Source organism: Asterias amurensis, chromosome 3, assembly GCF_032118995.1.
Source record: "Asterias amurensis chromosome 3, ASM3211899v1".
NCBI lineage: Eukaryota > Metazoa > Echinodermata > Asteroidea > Forcipulatida > Asteriidae > Asterias > Asterias amurensis.
In genome coordinates this window covers 3,948,487-3,968,334 of record NC_092650.1, presented here as the reverse complement: position 1 = coordinate 3,968,334, position 19,848 = coordinate 3,948,487, and the positions used below count along the sequence as shown (strand labels likewise).

At 38.1% G+C, this 19,848-nt stretch overlaps 2 protein-coding genes and 1 non-coding gene across 4 annotated transcripts in view; 1 reads left to right on the top strand and 2 right to left on the bottom strand.

Moving 5' to 3' along the window:
- LOC139934938 (alanine--tRNA ligase, cytoplasmic-like) overlaps positions 1-9,181 on the bottom strand; it is a 20,697-nt gene extending 11,516 nt beyond the window's left edge. The window contains exons 1-11 of one of the 2 annotated variants that reach the window (XM_071929366.1): positions 9,018-9,181; positions 8,111-8,277; positions 7,066-7,254; positions 6,336-6,481; positions 5,554-5,748; positions 4,889-5,033; positions 4,036-4,181; positions 3,012-3,120; positions 1,858-2,011; positions 1,205-1,329; positions 545-692 (exon numbers count right to left, since the gene is read on the bottom strand). In XM_071929366.1, the coding sequence (XP_071785467.1) occupies positions 545-692; positions 1,205-1,329; positions 1,858-2,011; positions 3,012-3,120; positions 4,036-4,181; positions 4,889-5,033; positions 5,554-5,748; positions 6,336-6,481; positions 7,066-7,254; positions 8,111-8,263 (1,510 nt within the window). In that variant the 5' untranslated portion in view covers positions 8,264-8,277; positions 9,018-9,181. The remainder of the gene's footprint in view (positions 1-544; positions 693-1,204; positions 1,330-1,857; positions 2,012-3,011; positions 3,121-4,035; positions 4,182-4,888; positions 5,034-5,553; positions 5,749-6,335; positions 6,482-7,065; positions 7,255-8,110; positions 8,278-9,017) is intronic. The other variant, XM_071929367.1, reaches the window with a different exon arrangement.
- On the top strand, positions 9,123-19,832 carry LOC139934418 (uncharacterized). The gene is made up of 17 exons (XM_071928646.1): positions 9,123-9,300; positions 10,683-10,802; positions 11,000-11,061; positions 11,970-12,044; positions 12,466-12,522; positions 13,151-13,218; positions 13,370-13,459; positions 13,668-13,729; positions 14,266-14,323; positions 14,812-14,854; positions 15,255-15,345; positions 15,871-15,937; positions 16,282-16,371; positions 16,899-16,960; positions 17,344-17,405; positions 17,841-17,869; positions 18,516-19,832. The coding sequence occupies exons 1-17, from the start codon at positions 9,123-9,125 to the stop codon at positions 18,556-18,558; spliced, it is 1,257 nt and encodes a 418-aa protein (XP_071784747.1). The 3' UTR covers positions 18,559-19,832.
- Trnas-uga (transfer RNA serine (anticodon UGA)) lies at positions 17,225-17,299 on the bottom strand. The gene has a single exon. It is a non-coding gene; the product is annotated as a tRNA-Ser (tRNA).
- Positions 19,833-19,848: the final 16 nt, after the last annotated feature.

Sequence of the window (19,848 nt, the reverse complement as noted above, 5' to 3'; positions counted from 1 at the left end):
TTAAAACAAACGACTGCAAAGCTCACCAGCTAGTAAAGGGAGGGTATATGTTTACAATTAATAATAATCAACTTTTTTATAGCGCTTTATCATAGCCCGAAGTGCGTATCAAAGTGCTCCTGACATTATTACCCTTGGCCACTGGGCCACATATTTAATTTCTTAAACCATCTCCCTGGGATACAGCCGGTGCTACGAGTTACCTCGCTCCAAGCTAATCATTCACCTAAACCATCTCTGCCCTCACAGTTACCCGTTTTAACCCTTGGGTGGTGAGAAGCTTTTGGTTGAGCATCTTGCTCAAGGACACAAGTGTCACGACTGGAATTCAAACCCAAATCCCAATGAACCACCAGAACATGAGTCCGATGCTCTTATCCACTCGGCCACAACACCCCCACAATTGTTGGCAATACAAACTTTTGGTTAGAGGCATAAAGCAGCTTTCAATAGTGTAAAGCATTTTGAGAAACATTTCACTTCAATGGAATGTGGTTATGTAAAGCGATCAGTATATATGCCCTTGGTAGGCTCTGCGACTTACGGTAGTTTCCCTTAGCGTCGCTAGTGTAGTTGTACTTGACTTTGTCGTTAGTTGGAGGTACTTTTTTCTTCTCTTGTAGCTCGTTAATGGCGTGGACATCAAGACTGATGGTGTTGTCAACTCCGGACCCTTTACCTTGAGACAGGATCTGAGAACAAAGTTGGAAATGATAACAAATGTAGAATGTCTAACATCAGCACGGCTCAAATTCCAGGGGAAATCCGCAAGACCACAGGGCTTGATGCTTGGAATTTGTACAGGACCAGATTCAAAAGTGTAAAGAAATTTAAAAAAAAAATATAAAAATAAAAATTATGCAGTTTCAACATATAAACATTTTTAATGTTGTTGTTGCGTTTGTCATGTGTTGGTGTTTTTTTTCTTCTTTTTGAAGACTGCTCTCATTTGCCTTACTACAGCTAAAGGCCGATTGGCTTTTGACTGGCATCCCCTAAACTAAGTTATTGACGTAGTAGGGAGACAACCAATATTAGGGTCAGAAAGCTCAATTGGAGAGTGCTTGCACGTTAATCCGGAGGAAGTTCTGCTGCAGTCAAACATTCTTTGCTCCACCAAAACTTAATGTAAATTGGTAAAAATTCAAGTCCTAAGAAAACAAATTTCCTATAAAAATTTAAATATTCCGCTTTAGTGGCTTACCTGAGCGCCCTTCTTTTGTTCCTCGTACCCAGCCATGTCTATCGTCATTCCCTTCTCTTCCATCATCAGTGAAGTCAAATCAACTGGGAAACCATAGGTATCATACAGACGCCATGCACAATGCCCTAAAATAATAAAAAAATATTACGCAGAATGAGTAATAAGGCAGAGGAGACTGTATTACATATTGTTAGCGAGTGTAGCAAGTTGGCCCAGACAGAGTACAAAGGAAGACATGACAAATTGGCCAAGGTAATTCACTGGGATTTGTGCAAAAAATGGGGTGTCCAAATGACTGCAAAAAGGTACGACCATTTTCCGGTGTCAAGACAGCAACTTAAACCAACACTATGCTGACCAGAAACACCAGAGCTTGAGTCTGGTGCACTTGACTGCTTGGCTATGACATGCCGTAATCAGTAATGAAGAAATGTGCAGAAATCAACTGGATTTCATAGATAACTTGAATTTCTTGCTATCATATCTAAAATAAATTTAACAAAAATCAACAAGGAAAACCTGCTATCAAGACCTTATCTATTTTGCCAAGTGGGTGTTTATATCCCCTTATGAGAGTTTGTTGAGTTGCCTTAATGGTAAGGCCACCTTAACAAACCAACAAACAAGCAATGTGTTTAGACACGTCATTGTACCTGGCAGCACTTTAACGTCTGGTCCCAGCTTGTTGATGGTTCGCTCAAGCACACGGCGCCCTCTGGAGAGCGTCTGTAGAAACTGCGCTTCCTCTTCGTTGATGATATCCATGACAAGTTGGGGATCTTTGGCCGTCTCTGGGAAGGCATCTCCCTGCAGAATGTTTGGGGGGGGGGAAATGGTTGAACCTTCGGGGTCATTTACAGGTTTTCACAAGCATACAAACCGACATTTTTTTAATCCACCTACATCCTCCTGAAAGTGCACCAAGAAAACTTTTGATTTTTCTTCAAAGAGATACTTGAATGTGAATTATATGCAAAGATATAAAAAATATTTAAAAAAAATACACATCTTTACTGCATAAGAGAAAGTTGAATGTGAAATACATGCAAACCCTATATGAGCAAAGATACAAGAAAAATATAAAAAAACACATCTTAAGCAGACATATAATACTGTGATTTCCTGACTACAACACGCAGCTTATTTGGCTTTCAAAAGGTCAAAAACAAAACAAAACCCCAGCTTGGAAGCCCAAACCAAGGTCAACTACCAGTTAATCTCCAAGGCAGTACTTAAGCAGCATCCAGCAACAGAGTCCAGCATCCTCCAGAAGACGATCAGAGCATACTGATCGAAAAATTGAGTTGTTAACCACCGGTTCTTCTCAGAACCAACACTACTCTTAAAGACACTGGACACTATTGGTAATTGTCAAAGACCAGTCTTCTCACTTGCTGTATCTCAACATATGCATGAAATAACAAACCTGTGAAAATGTGAGCTCTATCGGTCGTCGAAGTTTCGAGATAATAATGAAAGAAAAAACACCCTTGTCACATAAAGTTGTGTGCTTTCAGATGCTTGATTTTGAGACCTCAAATTCTCAATCTGAGGTCTTGAAATCAAATTCGTGGAAAAATACTTTTTTTCTCGAAAACTACGTCACTTCAGAGGGAGCCATTTCTCACAATGTTTTATACTATCAACCTATCCCCTTTGCTCGTTACCAAGTATGGTTTTATGCTTATAATTATTTTGAGTAATTACCAATAGTGTCCACTGCCTTCAAAGAGGTTTTACACATGGTACTACTGCAAACCTCACCTGAAAGACCAATGAAAAAGTATACACAAGTTACTACACCTACCAAAATGTCAACAACCACATTGACAAGGCTGGCAAAGAACCCTGGCTTGGCTTTGAGCTTCTCCGCTGCGAAACGAATACCCCTTCGGAGAATGCGTCTCAGGACATAGCTAAATAGAGAACAAACAAGCAATAAGATTGAGGTAAATAAACAGAACAATGAACAACCTCCTTCAACAGTTTGATGGAAAACCGTCTTGTTCAATTTTTTTCTTCTTCTCAAAACACTGGGCCAACCCCTTCTCTTTACAATAAGTGCACTGGGTTATTTTACGTGCATTACACAAAACACGGGACCATCCACAGGACGCAGCAAGAATGGTAAAGTGTCTTCCACAAGGACCAAGGTAACATGACTGGGACACCAACCCACACTTTGCTTATTATTTTTAGAAACACCAGAGTAAGTTTGGTTATGTTGTCGGCTCAGCCGTGACACATCACCAAACTGAACTCCACATTGGAGTAAGCTTGGGCGATATCACGATATTATCGTATATCGCGATATTAATTTTGAAATGATTTTGATATCGGATGGATTTGGTTTTAATCGAAATATCGATATATCACGATATAACGCGATATCAATTAAATATCGCAATATCACGATGTATTTCCTAGCTGGAACATCTTGCACCCCATAGGTTTGGAGTAAAACCAGAAGAATAGGTCATTAGAACACCTCTCTAATGCTATGACTGTCTCTTCTACAACTTTCACTTGGAGTTTGAAGACTGATGATGTCAAATTTAATTAATCGTGATTATATCGAATATCGCGATATATTGTCGGTGATATATCGTGAATAAGTAAATCGATATCGCCCAAGCTTACATTGGAGCCCCTCTTAGAATATATTACACTCAGAAACAATTAGAACTAGAACCCACACTTTGCTTATCAGAACCGCAAAGCTCATATCCAGTGCTCTTATCCGCTCTGCCATGACACCCCACAAAACTGAATTCCACCTTGAAGCCCCCTTGAAATATATTACACTCAGTTACAAATAGCAGTGTACCTACCCTCTTCCAACATTATCAGGTCGGCCTCCATCAGAGAGAGCAATGGTCAGTGTGCGGATATGATCAGCAACAACTCGGTACGCCATGTCTACACCGTCGGTGTCCTCAGCACCCAACTTACCAGTGTACGGTCGGGTACCAGTCGCCTATTAATAAAAAATAAGAAAATAGAATTAGCTTTTGCGAACTGCTCATCTTTAATCTTTCATCTTTAAAAGGGAAGGGCCATTTTCATTTTGCAAAGGGCACTGCCATTGGAAAACCTTATAGTCAAAGTTAAACTTTTGAAGGGGCACCAAGGCCAATGCCAGGGGCATAAATAATAATAATCAATAATAATAAGACTTGTAATGCACACATATCCACCCTGCTGGGTGTTCAAAGCAAAAACAAAAACAAAGAAAAACAGACACAACAAAATTAGTCCTTGAAAACTTGTGACATAAGATAAGTATTGAGAAGAGATTTGAATTTTGCAGTACAAAGACAAGATCTAAGATTAAATGGTAGAGAGAGTTCCAGATGCATGGAAGAAAAAGACCTGTCACCCCATGAGTGTCGAGACTTGGGTTCAATGAGGAGAAGCATAGAACTTGATCGAAGGTTCCTTGATGGAGTGTAAACTTGAAGCAGTTCAGAAATATAGTGGGGATCCTTGCCATAAAGAGCTTTGTGGACAATGAGAATCAGCTTGAAGATGATTCGTTGAGAGATAGGGAGCCAGTGTAGTTGTTTCAGAATGGGGGTGATAGAACAGGACTTTCTAGACAGTGTCACAATCCGGGCATGGCCTGCATGTAATTCCAGGCCTGCTCTGGGAAAGTTGCCAAACGGGGTTAAGGGTTAGTCTTACCTTTTGAACAGCATCAAAGAAAGGCGAGAAGAGATCGGTGTCGTAGTTGGAGTCCTTGTCGTGTATGACAGAGAGGATACGCTCCAGTCCCATGCCAGTGTCACAGTTCTTCTTGGGCAACAACCTCAATGATCCATCTTGCTCCCTAGTGTATTACAAAGATATTCAAGCAATGACAATTTATAATTATTGGAATAATTCTATGGTCACTTACTTTACGTCTAGCTACGTGAACTATTATTTTAAATTTGTAGTTGTAACAAATGCAAGCATGCAACTTTAAAAAAGAAAAAAGAAAGAAAAAAATTCCTAGCACAGCAAGACTTCAGTGGCACAACTGTGAATCCAAAAACAAGGAAATCAGCTGATCACATAACCCACAATGCAAAAAACTTGATTTGGATAGCTGATAAAGACGTGCTATATTTTAACAAATTGCATGGGTGCTAATGAATATATCTCCAGGCAATATTGATGCAGCTCATATTTGTGCAATGCGTGGAGTTAAAATAGCGTGTTAGAATAGGGTGTGATTTAGACTCATTATATAGGTTAACTATCACACACTTGTTGTTATAGATCAACCAATCAGAACCAATTTTGCTTGAAGATAATTTTTGGTATTGTTAAATTATTATTATTATTAAACAATGTTAGAATCAGACCTGTTGAACTGTGTGAACACCAAGTTCCAGAGTTCCAGCACGTTGGGGTCGTCCATGTTGACGTACTCTGAAGCATCTCTGCCCCCTCCTACTCGATCGTAATGGATCTCAGTGCACGGTCCGCAGGGTCCGGTCGGCCCCATCTCCCAAAAGTTATCCTTCATGCCGAATGGCATGACTCGCTCTGTTGGCAGGCTAGAAGAGCAAACACGAAACACATCAAAGTGTAAGATATGTTTGAAGTTTTGGATGGAGAGTATAATTAGGTGGGACTATTACTATACATTTTCCCGGCCATTTTCAGAAAGAATTTATTCAATTTCATTAACTTGCATTCAAATTCACACATTTCCCCCCCCCCCCAGGCATTTGGCTAATTCAACTCAGCGCTCAAATTCGGGGACATATCTAAGGCTTAGAGCTCAAATACTTTTATTGAAACAACAAAACTAGGTGCAAGACCACAATCAAAACGAACAGAAAATAAAGCGTCTTCACAGTGTCACAACTTAACTGTTTTTGATTTATCTCATTTGTCTTTATGGGTAAGACTTTAAATACTCAACAGTATTGGAAGTTAGTGTTCAGGCACAAAGTTAACATTTGAATGGAATAAAAAATATAAAAAACAGACCACTGGATTTGTCAGATTGTAAGTTTACAAGCCCGATGATTAAAAGAAACCGCTGACTTGGGGCCTGTGGTCCAGTGTTGATTTCAAGTCCCACCATTATTCACACACTATGCTTTCCGCACACTACACATCCCAAAACGATGCTTACCCAAGATCCAGCCATATCTGTCTGGTTTCCAAGTCTGGTTCCAGACCTGCATCTTTGTCCCCACCGAAATACGTGACGTAGAGCCGGTCAATGGGAAGCTTGTATACTTCTGTCATCAGATCCCACGACATCTTACAACACTCTAGCTGCGCACAGGTATAAAAGATTAAAAAAGTGCATCTTAAAATTTCTTCAGATTTAGAAATGTGTTAGCTAGCTTTTGGGGGAAATTCCCTCAAACAAATTTGCCCCAAATACATTTCAAAATTTAGTTTACTCACAGCCACTTGGGAAAACCATCAGATTATTTGATTCTTTTCATCAAATATAAATGTAGATATACACACTACAACTAACCTGTGAACATTTACTTTCAAAAGGTGGTAGCGTTATTGAGATATTGCAGAAAATCTGGACTGGTCTTGTCCCCCCCAGGAAGAATAATCCGTAATTTGAGTACAAAATCTGGGAAGTATTTCATGCACAAATGTTTCTCAGATTAAAATATTTTGAACCCCTCTCTCTAAAACCACATTCCACTGTTCAAAGGGAATTGTTTCTCCAAATATTGTACCTTATCAACAGCTGCAGTGCTTCTTATCAAGTTTGTTTTTATGATCATTAATTTTTGGAGTAAATACCATAGGTTTACCCTTCCTCTATTGAGGCAATTTTAATAGTTGAGGTAGGTTGAAGTGAACGAAAGAATAAAACACTCAAGTAGACAAACCTTAAAGTAGTCTCCAAAGGACCACGTTCCCAGCATCTCAAAGAAGGTATGATGGTACGAGTCTTTGCCCACGTCGTCGAGATCGTTGTGTTTGCCCCCGGCACGGATACATTTCTGGCTGTTCACAACACGCTTCAGTCTTCCCATATCACTGTTTGGATCAACCGTTCCAGTGAAGATGGACTTGAACTGTAAAAGAAAAAATATACAGCTTTCAATTCAATTCAATTCAAAATTATATTTATTTCCATACTTCATGAAAAAAAGAGTACAAACAATGTTTTTTAAGGATTAACCAATAAGCAAAGCTATATAATGAGGGTGAGAAAAACATAAATAGAGTATGGAGGCATCATCTGGAAGCCGAGGCTTATGTAGGAATGCCTGGGAACAGACAATAAACGGGGACAAGAACGAACGGACAGAAAATTACAACAAAGACAGACATGATGAAGCCAACAATGATGAGAATACTAATTGCATAATAATAATAATACCAATAATAACAAAAATAATAAGAAATCAAGAAATAATAAAAAGGTGTTTGCTGACAACAAAAACAAAAGTAAAATGAGAGTGAGAAAGCAAACAATGTCAAATACCGTTTAATATGCTTAACCGTTTAATATGCATATACTCTCCTGTCCAACAGGCCCTTGCCACAAAACACCACAGGAGACTGTGGAGACCGAGTCCACAGTACACAAGCCATGGGGTTTCCACATAATACCAAAATTCGTTTTGACCAGACAAGAAACGAATAAAAAATTCTGCAAAATTTGCCATGCATTTTCAATCAAATTAATCAGGATTTTTCATAACTGGCATTTCGGACCCAAATTTGTTGATGTTTGGCTGAAGCACGCTGATTTAAAACAAGGCACTCAGAATGTTTTCTTATTGTGTTATCTTGGTTTAAAAAGCCCTACCATGCAATATGGAGCATTCTATTGTTTTATCTTGATATTGTTTTGTAACGATGTCAGATCAACCAAAATTTGCACGTATCTGCATGCACTTCGCTTGTATCGGCCCATTGATTTACCTGATTCATGCCAGCATTAGCAAAGAGTAGCGTTGGATCATCCAGAGGAATTGTGGAGCTGGATCGAACAAAGTCATGTTTGTAGACCGGATGATTGACGTGAAAGTCTATAAACATCTGACGGACCTGCTGTGATGTTAGCGACGCATCCATGGTGACAACCTGTACTGTAGGAATATGCATTGTCAAAAAGGAAAAATAAACGTTTGTACTGTAGCCAAGATTTGAATTTGAAAAGCGTTACTGTGCTTGTGGTAAAGTTTCGCGGTTTGTGTAATTCCTATGACTATTCTGTGTGGAAACATTCACATATGCATTGTAAAAAAGTAAAAAATCTGTGTTAATATACGGTTTTCTTGGCATTAAAAGACTGAGAATATTTCTATTCCCCCTGGACAGGATGCCAGTCCATATGGCAGGTTAATTCCAGGCTCTTACTGGCACCCATTTTTACTCCTTGGTGGAGAGAAGCAATTATGATGAACCAAAGTCCAAAGACCTACGGAACGGATTACGCGCCATAGTTGGGACGTTCGGATTATCAAGTTGGGGCGGAACACCACCACTCTCTACAACAATCATACAAACTTGAAACTGAGCCGTTAAGCTGAAGGCCATTTGGTTTAACTCCCACTCTAGTAAATTTTACTTATCATGAAATTTCGACAAGCTTGACATAGGCCTATGCCAAATTATTGACATCTTTATTATTTGATTAATTTATCAAAATGTTTAATTATTTTTTAATATTTTTATTTTTTGGTCAAATTAATCCCAAAAAGCACGTTAACAACAAATGTCTATCCACTTAGCACACATGATAGCTAAACAATCGTGTTCGACAGTATTGAAATAAAGTCTTGATAAACTGACAAAAAATGCACGAAAAACATCATAACAAACTCACAATACGGCAGTCGGCAGGATCCAATGTTGTTGTTGATGTGCAACAACTCAATGTGTGTCGGATTTACACGGTGTATTCATTGCATATGCACTACGTGTGAAGAAAATGACACATGTCTTCGCTCGAGCGATCATACACTGGTCACCAAACTACTTGTTGTTTCTGAAACACACTCACCGGGTACCACTGAAGATGATGAAATTGAAAGTCTCGCCAAATCTCGCAAAGGTGGACGAGAAATTGAAATTTGCATCTGGTGAAACTTGCGACCAATGGACGTCAGGTCAGTGCTTTTATTCTCAATTACTAAATAAAGTTCGTTTGAACGGAATTGTTTTGGGACCGTGTGATTAGGCCTAATTTTCGGAACGACCATACATGCTATGTTTGGCTGTATTGATGATGCACAACCAAGTGCAGGGTAGAATCTGTGATATTTTGTGCATAATTCAGTTTTGTTGTTTCATCATCATGTTTGTTGATTGATTTGAACTTTTGAAGAATGGTGTCACACTCACACAGTCACAGACAGTCTGCAGTAGACCCAGTATCGATTTTATTTTACTGTTTTTGTGTGTGTTGATGTTAGAGTAGTTTTTTTGCTGTGAGTGTGACTATTTTAATTAAGACTTTTAAGTATTTATTTTGTATTTTGTAAAATTGACATGATTATCGATTTACAAATTTGAATTTGATTCGGCCTCTGCTGGCAGGGGCAGGGACCTATTTAAACCAACAATCTTCTTAGGAACCTGTCCTAACCTAATTATCAGGAAGGCACTAAAAACTAACCTCTACAGCGGTTCGGAACTTTTCGTGTGCTCTCGGAACATTCCGGCACGGTTCGCGACGATCCCCCACGCAGCAGGTTTGGGGAGTTGTTACATAAGAGTGGACTAACCACTAGGACCTGGATGTTAATGATTTCATGTCTAAAAGATGCAAGTACTGCTTCAGACCTCTTTATTCAAGTACATTTGTAGCAGCAGGTTTGGGGAGTTGTTACATAAGAGTGGACTAACCACTGGGACCTGGTTGTTTATATTTTCATGTTTAAAAGATGCAAGTACGGCTTCAGACCTATATATTAAAGTACATTTGTAGCAGCAGGTTTGGGGAGTTGTCACATAAGAGTGGACTAACCACTGGGACCTGGTTATTTATATTTTCATGTTTAAAAGATGCAAGCACTGCTTCAGACCTCTTTATTCAAGTACATTTGTAGCAGCAGGTTTGGGGAGTTGTTACATAAGAGTGGCCTAACCACTGGGACCTGGTTGTTTATATTTTCATGTTTAAAAGATGCAAGCACTGCTTCAGACCTCTTTATTCAAGTACATTTGTAGCAGCAGGTTTGGGGAGTTGTTACATAAGAGTGGACTAACCACTAGGACCTGGTTGTTACGCTCGGGTATTCTCCGATGGGCCGAACCGCTGTGGAGTTTAGTATTTAGTGCCTTCCTAATTATCATTTATTTGTAAGTTGTGCTATGGTAACCCTTGTTTCTACACAAGAAAGTAGTACACATAGTGTTTACTGCAAGGGCCAAATATAATACACTTATAACTCATCATGCAATGCCTCAAACCTTACCTACAATTAAAACTTTTTTGTGTGACATTAATGATTTAATGTTTGTTTGTTTGTTTTTACTACTGTACTAGAGAAAACAATGACGGACTGGGTGCACTGCAATACCTGTTTTCACCAGCCGGGTGTTGATCCACGCAAATTCTATCTGACGAGCTGTGGACACATCTTTTGCAGTGAATGTCTAAACGAAAGTGAGGGCTTTGTTCATGAATTAATAACTATTTGACTTTCTTTTAATATTTTTGAAGCCTCCTTACAATCATCAATATTTAATTAAATTAACCAATTTTCACTATTTTTAAATTGCTCAGGAGGCAAAAGATATTGCAGACAAGGTCTGTTAATTGCTTAAAGAATTTCATGAAACTTAATTCTTGTTGATTTTTAGAGACAACGCTTCAATGTCCTGTATGTGGAAATCAGTGCACTATAATATCTTTATCGGAAAAGGTACAGTATTACTTTATTTCATTTCTCATGGACCTACATTTAATAAGGGAATCAATGTGTGGTGAAGAGGTTGTCAACTAGTGGTTTAATCCCAAAGAGGCCTGGTTCTTGATAATTTTACCGAGACGAAGTCGAGGTAAATCATAAAGAACCACTAGTTGAAAACCGATTCAACACACTTTGATTCCCATTCATAAATACCTTTTCGGTCAAAAAACATCATCACTTTTGGTGATAAAGTAAAATAAATGCAAAAATTATAATAAAATTGTTCAATGATTTCTTTCAACACAACACCCCTCCAGCTATGAAATAGTAAGGCCCTCCGCCGTCCTCGGGTAAACAACTCCTTATGTTATAAGAGATTGCTGTGCGCGTATCGCGTGATGTGGCACAACTGTTTCAGCCGTTGCTCTCTACCAATAGGAATGAAGAAACTGCCTTGGTGGTGCAAGGTCGCGTGTCACGCCCATGTTCCAACACTTTTTACTGGTTATAAACAAAGGTTTATACACACCCTAGTGATGCGCTCTCCATCAATAGGAATAGCGAAACTGTCTGAGGTATTTATGAATAAACAAAAATTGAGGGTTGTGGCCAAGCAGTCAAGTGCGTTAGGACCGGTCTAACAGGCCCACTGAACACTAGATCTAAATATGCATGGGTGTAAGCTTTCCATATCTGTGTTATGCAGGTTAGGAATTATTTTCCAGGGGGGGGGGGGCAATTTTTTTTTTTTTTTTTTTTTTTTTTTGCGCAGGTGATGCACTGAGTATTTGAACTTCTCCAAAGGTAACGACAGGAAGGATCTGCGTCAAAGGCTTGGAAACCATTGCAGGATTCTTAACAATCTTCAAATCACATCCCTCTCGATTGTTTTTCTTAAAGATTGATATTCTTATTCTTAGTTGAAGCCGGAAGTAGAGATATTCTTTCAAGAGCCGGTCAACATTTTAAGGAAACAGCAGAAACAACTGGTACAGGTAAGCCATTTATTAAGTGGGTTTAAGGCCACAAAAAAATATTTGTTTGTTCTTTGTTCTTGTCCAACCGACCAATTTTTTTAATTTTTCATTTCTAAAAATGTTCAATAAAAATCCCCCCAATTTTTTTGGGGGAAAACAAGTAGAAACTGTGTGCTTTATTGAATATACATCAGTTTACCAAGCTGCAGTGTTTACAATTCCTGTGATGATCACTAACACTAACAATAAAGTATTTATTTGTGCAGCACCTTACTTAAAATAATGTAACGTTCTCAAATTTGTAAAAATAAAGACATTTTTTATCTAATTTTATTTTGGTCAGGTCAGCCCAAAACAAATTTGACCTAGAACTATTGATGAATTTATTTTTGTTTTGGTCTTTATTTTTTATTTCTCTTTTCTATATTTTGTTTTCGAGGTGTTGGAGTTTCAGGCGAGTCACAATAAGAGGTTGGCAGCTCACAACAGAGAAAAGGTAAATTGACAATTAACATTATACACAAATTTCAACTGGGGTGTCATGGTTGTGTGGTCTAGCACCTCAAAATTTAAAACCATTGGACACTTTCGATAAACAGTATTGTCCCACACTTCGTGTAGCACAACTTCTATATAAAATAACAAACCTGTGAAAATTTAGGCTCAATCGGTCATCGGAGTCGTGAGAAAATAAGGTGGAAACCCACCCTTGTCTCCGCACGATTTGCCGTGTCATGACATGTGTTTAAAATAAACCCGTAATTCTCGTTATCGAGAATTGATATTGTTTTAAATGCTTTCTCAAAAAGTAAAGCATTTCATGGAACAATATTTCAAGAGAAGTCTTTCATCATTACCTTCTGGAAACCCTGTAAATTGTTTGTAAATCTGTGAACTTTTTTTTTTTTTCTGTACCGAAAGTGTCCAATGGCTTTAACTCAGGGACCATTTTTCATGAGTCAAATATGCGTCAAATCCCTTATAAAATACTATCAAAGGTCTCTCATTCATCCAAACTATTTTATGTATTTAGACTTTTTATATTAAGGCATCATGTGTAAGCTTTTTATAAACTGATAACCCAACTCTTTTAATTTTTGAATCATCCTTTCTTGACAATACAGGATTCAAAGATGGCATCAATGACACAGACCTTAAAGAGACAGCATGGACAAGCGACAGATATGGAAAGGTAGGCAATCCTTTTATCCAATAAAATGTTATTATGAAGTCTAACCCTGTCCTTACTCTATGGTCTAACTAGATCAACAGGTCAAATTTAATCAATTACAGTACACTTCTGTGTGCATGCAATTTTTCAAAATTTAAATTTTTGTTTACAGAGAGTTACGTCGTCTTCAAGAGGAGAACGCCACCTTAAGACGTGTTTTAAGTGGATCGGGTGGTACACCGAAGAGTGCACACAGCCACAGGTAAAGAAAACCCAAAACTATAATAGATCCATTTTTTTAAAATGTATTTCACCATTCATTTGTGCATGTTTTAAGATCCCATTTGGTGGTGGAGGCATGAGGAGAGGGACAATTCGAATTTGAAGGAAACTTTGTGTTTTTCTTTGTTTTTTGTTTTAATAACATAGGTCCAATTATTGTTTTTAATGATATTCATTATTTTATTTAGACCGGGTACACCAGGACGGATTATGGTCAGTTCAAGCGCTTCAGCACCTGTACACAATTTGAGTAAGTTCATTGAAAATGCGAGGATGTGGTCAGTGGCTATACGGCAGTTGCAAGATGTATGGCTTCTGACTGGATCCTTTTACCAATATAGGTCTTGCTAGCTCAGTTGGTAGAGCGCTGGTATATCCGAATTTCGCAGCTTTAAGTCCCATTCTAATAAGTGTTTCTTTGTTTGACCCAGAAATAAATGAAAGAGTGTTGGACATCGCTCTGGTGGACTCAAGTGAACTTATATCCAATCCTAGTTAGTTTAATTTGGAAGAAGTTATTCCAGCCCATGGAACACAGCTTTTTTTTTTTAAGGTTTTAAAAATGAGACTTGAAATTGGTGGGTTTACTGTTTTAAATTTGTTTAAATAAATCTCACCCCTGATGATAATTTTTCTAACATTGTTCTTCTAAAAACCTGTTGTTTCACATACTGCACCTTTTCTCCCAACAAACACCATGCAAAGCTTAAAATGTTATTTATAATTGTTTAATAGAGTTGATTTTTACATTAGTCTTTTATGACATCAATATTTTTCTTTTTTCAGTTCATCAGAGTTCCTCTCAGCCTGTCAGTAGGACTTCCTCACCGTACTCATCCAACAGGTTTGGAAATTTGTAATTTTTGTCCAAACTCAAGGATAAACTATCACTTGAAGCTGTAATGATACATACCTTCCTTCTTCTTCCTTTCAAGTGCTGCTTCAATAATTGAAGATTATCGCACTGCGGCTGGGTGCACGCTTGAAACCATGAGACTGTCAGCCAAATCAGGTGCAAAATATACATGGTGCAAGTAAGAACTGGCCAGCAAGATTACTACCTAGGTGAGACCCTCAGTGCATTCTTGAATGCATCTAGAGAGGGTGAGAGGGCAGGGTCCAAAGTAAACACTTGAAATTTATTTTATATAAAAATACAAGACTGCCAAATTTGTGTGATTGCTGGCCCAGTACTAAAAATCACTTGGCTCAGGCATGCTGTCAAGTGTAAATATCAATTCCTACACACTTAATGTAAGTTTTATTTTGATTCAAATTCCCTGCTGTGCCTTGACACTATTATACATAGTTTATTTTGATTTCAAATTACAGAGTTCATCGGCATGGTGACGCATCATCGAAAACACCATCATCTGTAAGTGCGATTGGCGCAATAATTTCTTTCAATTCAAATTGGGTGTGTTGTGTGAAGCATTTATGCTCACTCACAACCCTGTTCGGTTATTCCAACTGCAAAAGTGTTGAGCACTACTTCAACTGATTCAGATGGGTTCTATTTTTGTACCACAATTTGAAAACCACAACAAAACAAAACTATTGCTCAATTGAAATATTTTTTTATTATTTATTTTTTATACTGGTTTTATTTCATGAGTTTAATGTTTTCTTTTCTTTTCTGATTGCCACTCACTAATTACAAAACACTGTAGATGTTTTTGTGCATGAACAATTCTTGCAAAGGATAAGAAGCAATTCCCAACAGAAAATTCAAGGTTGAGAGATTTGACTGTAATTCAAATTTTCGTCTTTTACAGCAACAACCAAAGTCACCTAACCCTGTTGCCAGGACGCCTCCCGGGCCAGCAAGATACAGCATTCGTGGTCCCCCTGTCAATGGCAGAATAGGTGAGGATTTACAAACTCAGTTTCAAATTGTCAAAATCCTTTTATGTTTGTTTAAGCACCTTGAGTAGCATATTCATGGCTCACATTTGGGGGGGGGGGGGTTCCACAAAACTTTTACTGGACCAGATAATTTTTTACAAGACTGGAATTAAAATGAGAACAACACTGTCTGTACAGTTTCACATTTGAGCTGTTCTTGAAAAGCACTAACAAAATTTTTCTTTTCTTATGGGTAATAATTTTAGTTTAGTTTTATTTCGCTTTACACTGGCATAAAAATGTACAAATCGATAAATTAAGATACAAAGAAACAAACCAAAATTTTATGATTTTTGTATTTATCAGTTCAAATTGAAATGCAGTGCGGTGTTACTCTTCAAATACAGACCTCCAGGTTTTTATTGTCAGCAGTGTACTGGCCCGATGATAAAATCACTAGTGTTGGCCAGTGGTCCAGTGCTATATTTTCTCTGACTGTTGAGGTTTCCTCAATTTAAATGACTACTTCTTGTGTGCATGTTTTAGGAACTGTTGGGACACCAAACACTCCCCATGCCAACATGACTTTGACACCATCTGGCACATTATTCAGGTAAGAATTTACAATCTTTATTTAAAAACTAAAGCTCGGTTCATACTTCCTGCGAATGCAAAGTGAATTTTGGTGACGCCATAATCGATACACGCTGTTTTTCCAACTGTGACGCAAGAAATTTTGCTTCGCACGAAGCATTCGTAGGAAGTTTGAACCGGGCTTAACACAGCTGGGGAGTGACATGATGGACTGGCATCCTGTCCAGTGGAAAAAGAAATATTCTTAATCGTTTAATGCCAATGATATAAAAACCGGCCTGGTGAGCCAATTTGGCTCGGCACAGAATATACTGATCCAAGTGGGTCAACCTTTTGACCTTATTGTTGATCCCTGTTTTTAAGATCTGCTAATACTCTGGGTGGAGTGATGGAGATTTCTACACCTGGTCGACGTTCGGACTCCCCTATGAATGTTAGTCCAGCGGCCTCAAGGTATGTATGGATGGATATCGATTGCGATCCTTTCCATTTCAGACTTCTTTAATTCCCAATGACAGTTTTGCTTCTGTTTTATTGTTGAACCTTACCAGCTGCAATTTATTCATCTGTCTCCTTATTCAGGAGTTTTGAACTTGAGTCTTACTCTCTGACTACAAAGTTTTTATGCATGTTTAGTTTACCTCAAAAAACACAACATTTATCATGGAAGAGTTAACCCTGGGTGTTACTGGTTCACATAGCAAGCAAGCACTCTTTTTTCCTCAAGCTTGCGAGCTGCAGTAGTTAAATTCACTCATGAGGCATCCTTGGTTTAATTTTCATAAATACAAAGTAATAACAATAAGATAAGAGAGAAATACCCCTTTTCCCCAAATCCTGTAAAAGAGATCCTGAGATTCACAGACAATGAAGTCCCGATAGAAGGGGAGTGCAACATGCCACATTTCCAGCACCAAATGCATAATAATTATAATTATGAAATTATTCACCTTTTTTTACATTTTATTTGTTTACATAAGACGAGGTTTCTCTACACCAGGCAGTGCTCTGACTTCACCTTACTACGATGCATCATCCCAAAGTAAGTCCGATAACAGCAACATGTACAAATGGGCAATCTTATTTAGCTATCCTTTTCATCTATTTGATGAGCAAATAAACTCAGTTGTAGTTTTGGCAGGAATGGCCTTTCTGTAGCATGGAGGGTCACATTTCCCCCATCATTTCAAACTCTTAGCACTAAAGACAGATTTCATTTTAATTTTGGTTTTTACCCATACACTGATGTGTGTTAGCACTGTATACTCAGTACTTTCCCGAATCCTGTGAAAAAATATCACAGGCATATTACTCGGGTGGGATTCGAACCCACGACCCTTGCAGTTCAAGAGCAGTGTCTTACCAACTAGACTACCGAGGTTGCCAGGTAGCTATATTTCAATTTAGTGTACTTTGATTCTGTAGGTAGTACTACTCCAAGCTCCAGTAGTCAAGCGTCGCACAACTCTGGAGGATATCACACCCAGGTAGGTTAATAAAAATTAAAATAAAAGACTCAAAAGCTCTGGTGTTTCTGATCAGCAGAGTGTGAGTTCGAGAACTGGGGGCAAAGAATATTTTCATTCTAACTAAAGAGGACAAATTTGCTTACCTCTGAGCTCATTTCACATGCTAGCAAGAAAACTAAGCAGCCTGCTAGCACGTTCACTGTGGATTTGTCCTTCCATTTTCACACAGTAAGCAACGGCAGGTTAGCATGGCTTTTTGTGTTCTTACGGTGAACAGCGCTATGAAATGAAAACTCACACAGTAATCACAAAATTCGGCCATTTAGCATCTCCATGACATTGGGCCCTGAACTTGACAGCTGTGTTTGTTAGCAATACACTTGACCAGTATAGCTTTATCGTTTGGATGGACGTTGATATTCAAAGTGATTGCTTATTATATTTTGTCAACAGCTTAACTACACCTCCAAGAGGCCCGTTTTGTAAGTATTCTACATTCTGCTCGTTGTCTTCTTGTACTTAAGTGGTGGTGTAGAAAATAAGTGTAAACCTCTTTCAGGAGGCGTGTTGGCTCTGAAACCGTCAAACATCACCAAATAAGCTAGCAAAAATAAGTAGCCCAGAAATGGGCAGAGTATTTTTGGGCCAGACTGCATAAAATGAGGCCAACTTTTACACTTCGTTTTTCAAATGTTGCATAGATGCATTACAAATCCCGGATGTTCTTTTTACAAAAACACACAATTTGTTTCGTCTTGTGTCGCAGAGAATTGAAAATCTTCACATAAGTTAGCAGACATATTAACTTAAAGTTTGTGTAGGCGGATTCATATAAAAGTTAAAGGCTTCCAAGGCTTCATTCATTAATTAATTTATTTGATTTATTTAGTATTTACCCTGGGAAAACCTCTCAGTGAAACACTATTTTTCAGAGGTGCCCAGCAACTACAAGTACTTTAAAATTTTAAAATTGTATTCATATAAAATTACTTTAATAAAAACAATCTAGTTCCCCCAAGGGCTTTAATGGGAAAGAGCTTTTATTGTTTTTTTTCCTTTATTGGGGGTAAGGGAATGATTTCAACTCTATTTTCAAGTAGTTTAATTATTTATTTGTTTGGTCAACAGATCTACACCTCCCAGTAGTCAGCATAGGCCTCCCAAATCATAACAACCTTTTGGCTAGATCACCCAACGACGTCACCACATGCTAAATCTTGGTTGCACCATTTTAGGAGTCACATTTCTGACATTCTACTTTGTGTTTGAGCTGTTACAGACAGACAGTAAGCAGATATATAAACGCGCACCATAGCTTAACGTGTAGTTTGACAATAAAAATGGTAGGCCATTGGCAGGACAGCACTTACTTATGTCATAGTGCAAGGAGACACTAGCCACAATTACTAAACTTAATAGCATCTTTGGATACCGAATCAGAAACCTGTTATCAATTGAAGTCATCCTGCCACCAGCTTAGATATGAAATGATAATGAAACAATGAACATGCACGGCAAAGTTCTTACTTTAATCCAACATTCATTTTCCCAGAAATAAGAAGAGTTTGATGTTGCATCACAAGTTTGGGATAACTTTCCTTGGATGCTCCGTCAAGATACTTTCAACGATTAATGGATGACCCCTTCCATTTAAAAAAAAGAAAAATTCGAAAAAAGCGTACTACTGTTATTTTCAGGTAAAATACTAGAGCATAAGTTGCACTGCTGATATTGTTCAAACTGGAGTTATGTTCAAACTTTTCAAGCTGTACAGAACTAATATTATAGTCTAAAATTATGAAATATGGGCAAAAACCGCTGGCTGCCAACATTTGTATCCTGCAATCAGGGAGATCTGTACAATAATCAGGGAGAAATTTCAGGGAGTTACATTCAACATAATACAGAACAAATTGTCATAATCGAGCAGATTTACAAATTTGTTCACCAGGAACTAGCCGTCGATTTCACAAAAATCTCCCTAACTTAAGACTAGTCTTAGGACTTAGGACGAGTCCCAACCCTGCACTGTAGCATGCAGACCTTAAGATTCCTAACTCGAGATAAGACGAGCCCCAACTCTTTGTGAAATCGACTGCTGGCAAGATTGGTTTAATTTCAGGAAACTCTGGAGAATCAGGGAGAGTTGGCAGCCGTGCAAACTCCATATGCAAATATAATAAAACGGGGTATGGATTTCTGCGCTAGCTTTGAAAGCAGAAAATGTTCAGCAACCTGAAGTAAGCACAGAAGCAAAAGTTCTTCAACGCTCACTTGTAAAACATGCAGATGTTGTAATTTCATTAGCGCTGATTTTATGCTTACAGATAGCAGTATTATGAAATTTATGAAATTGGGCCCGAATGTTATCTATAAGTGAACTCAAGTTGGTTTGAAATTTTAAGCTGAAACTTTATACAGGTTCTGATGCCTTCTATGACATAAGAAATCCAAAGTAGAC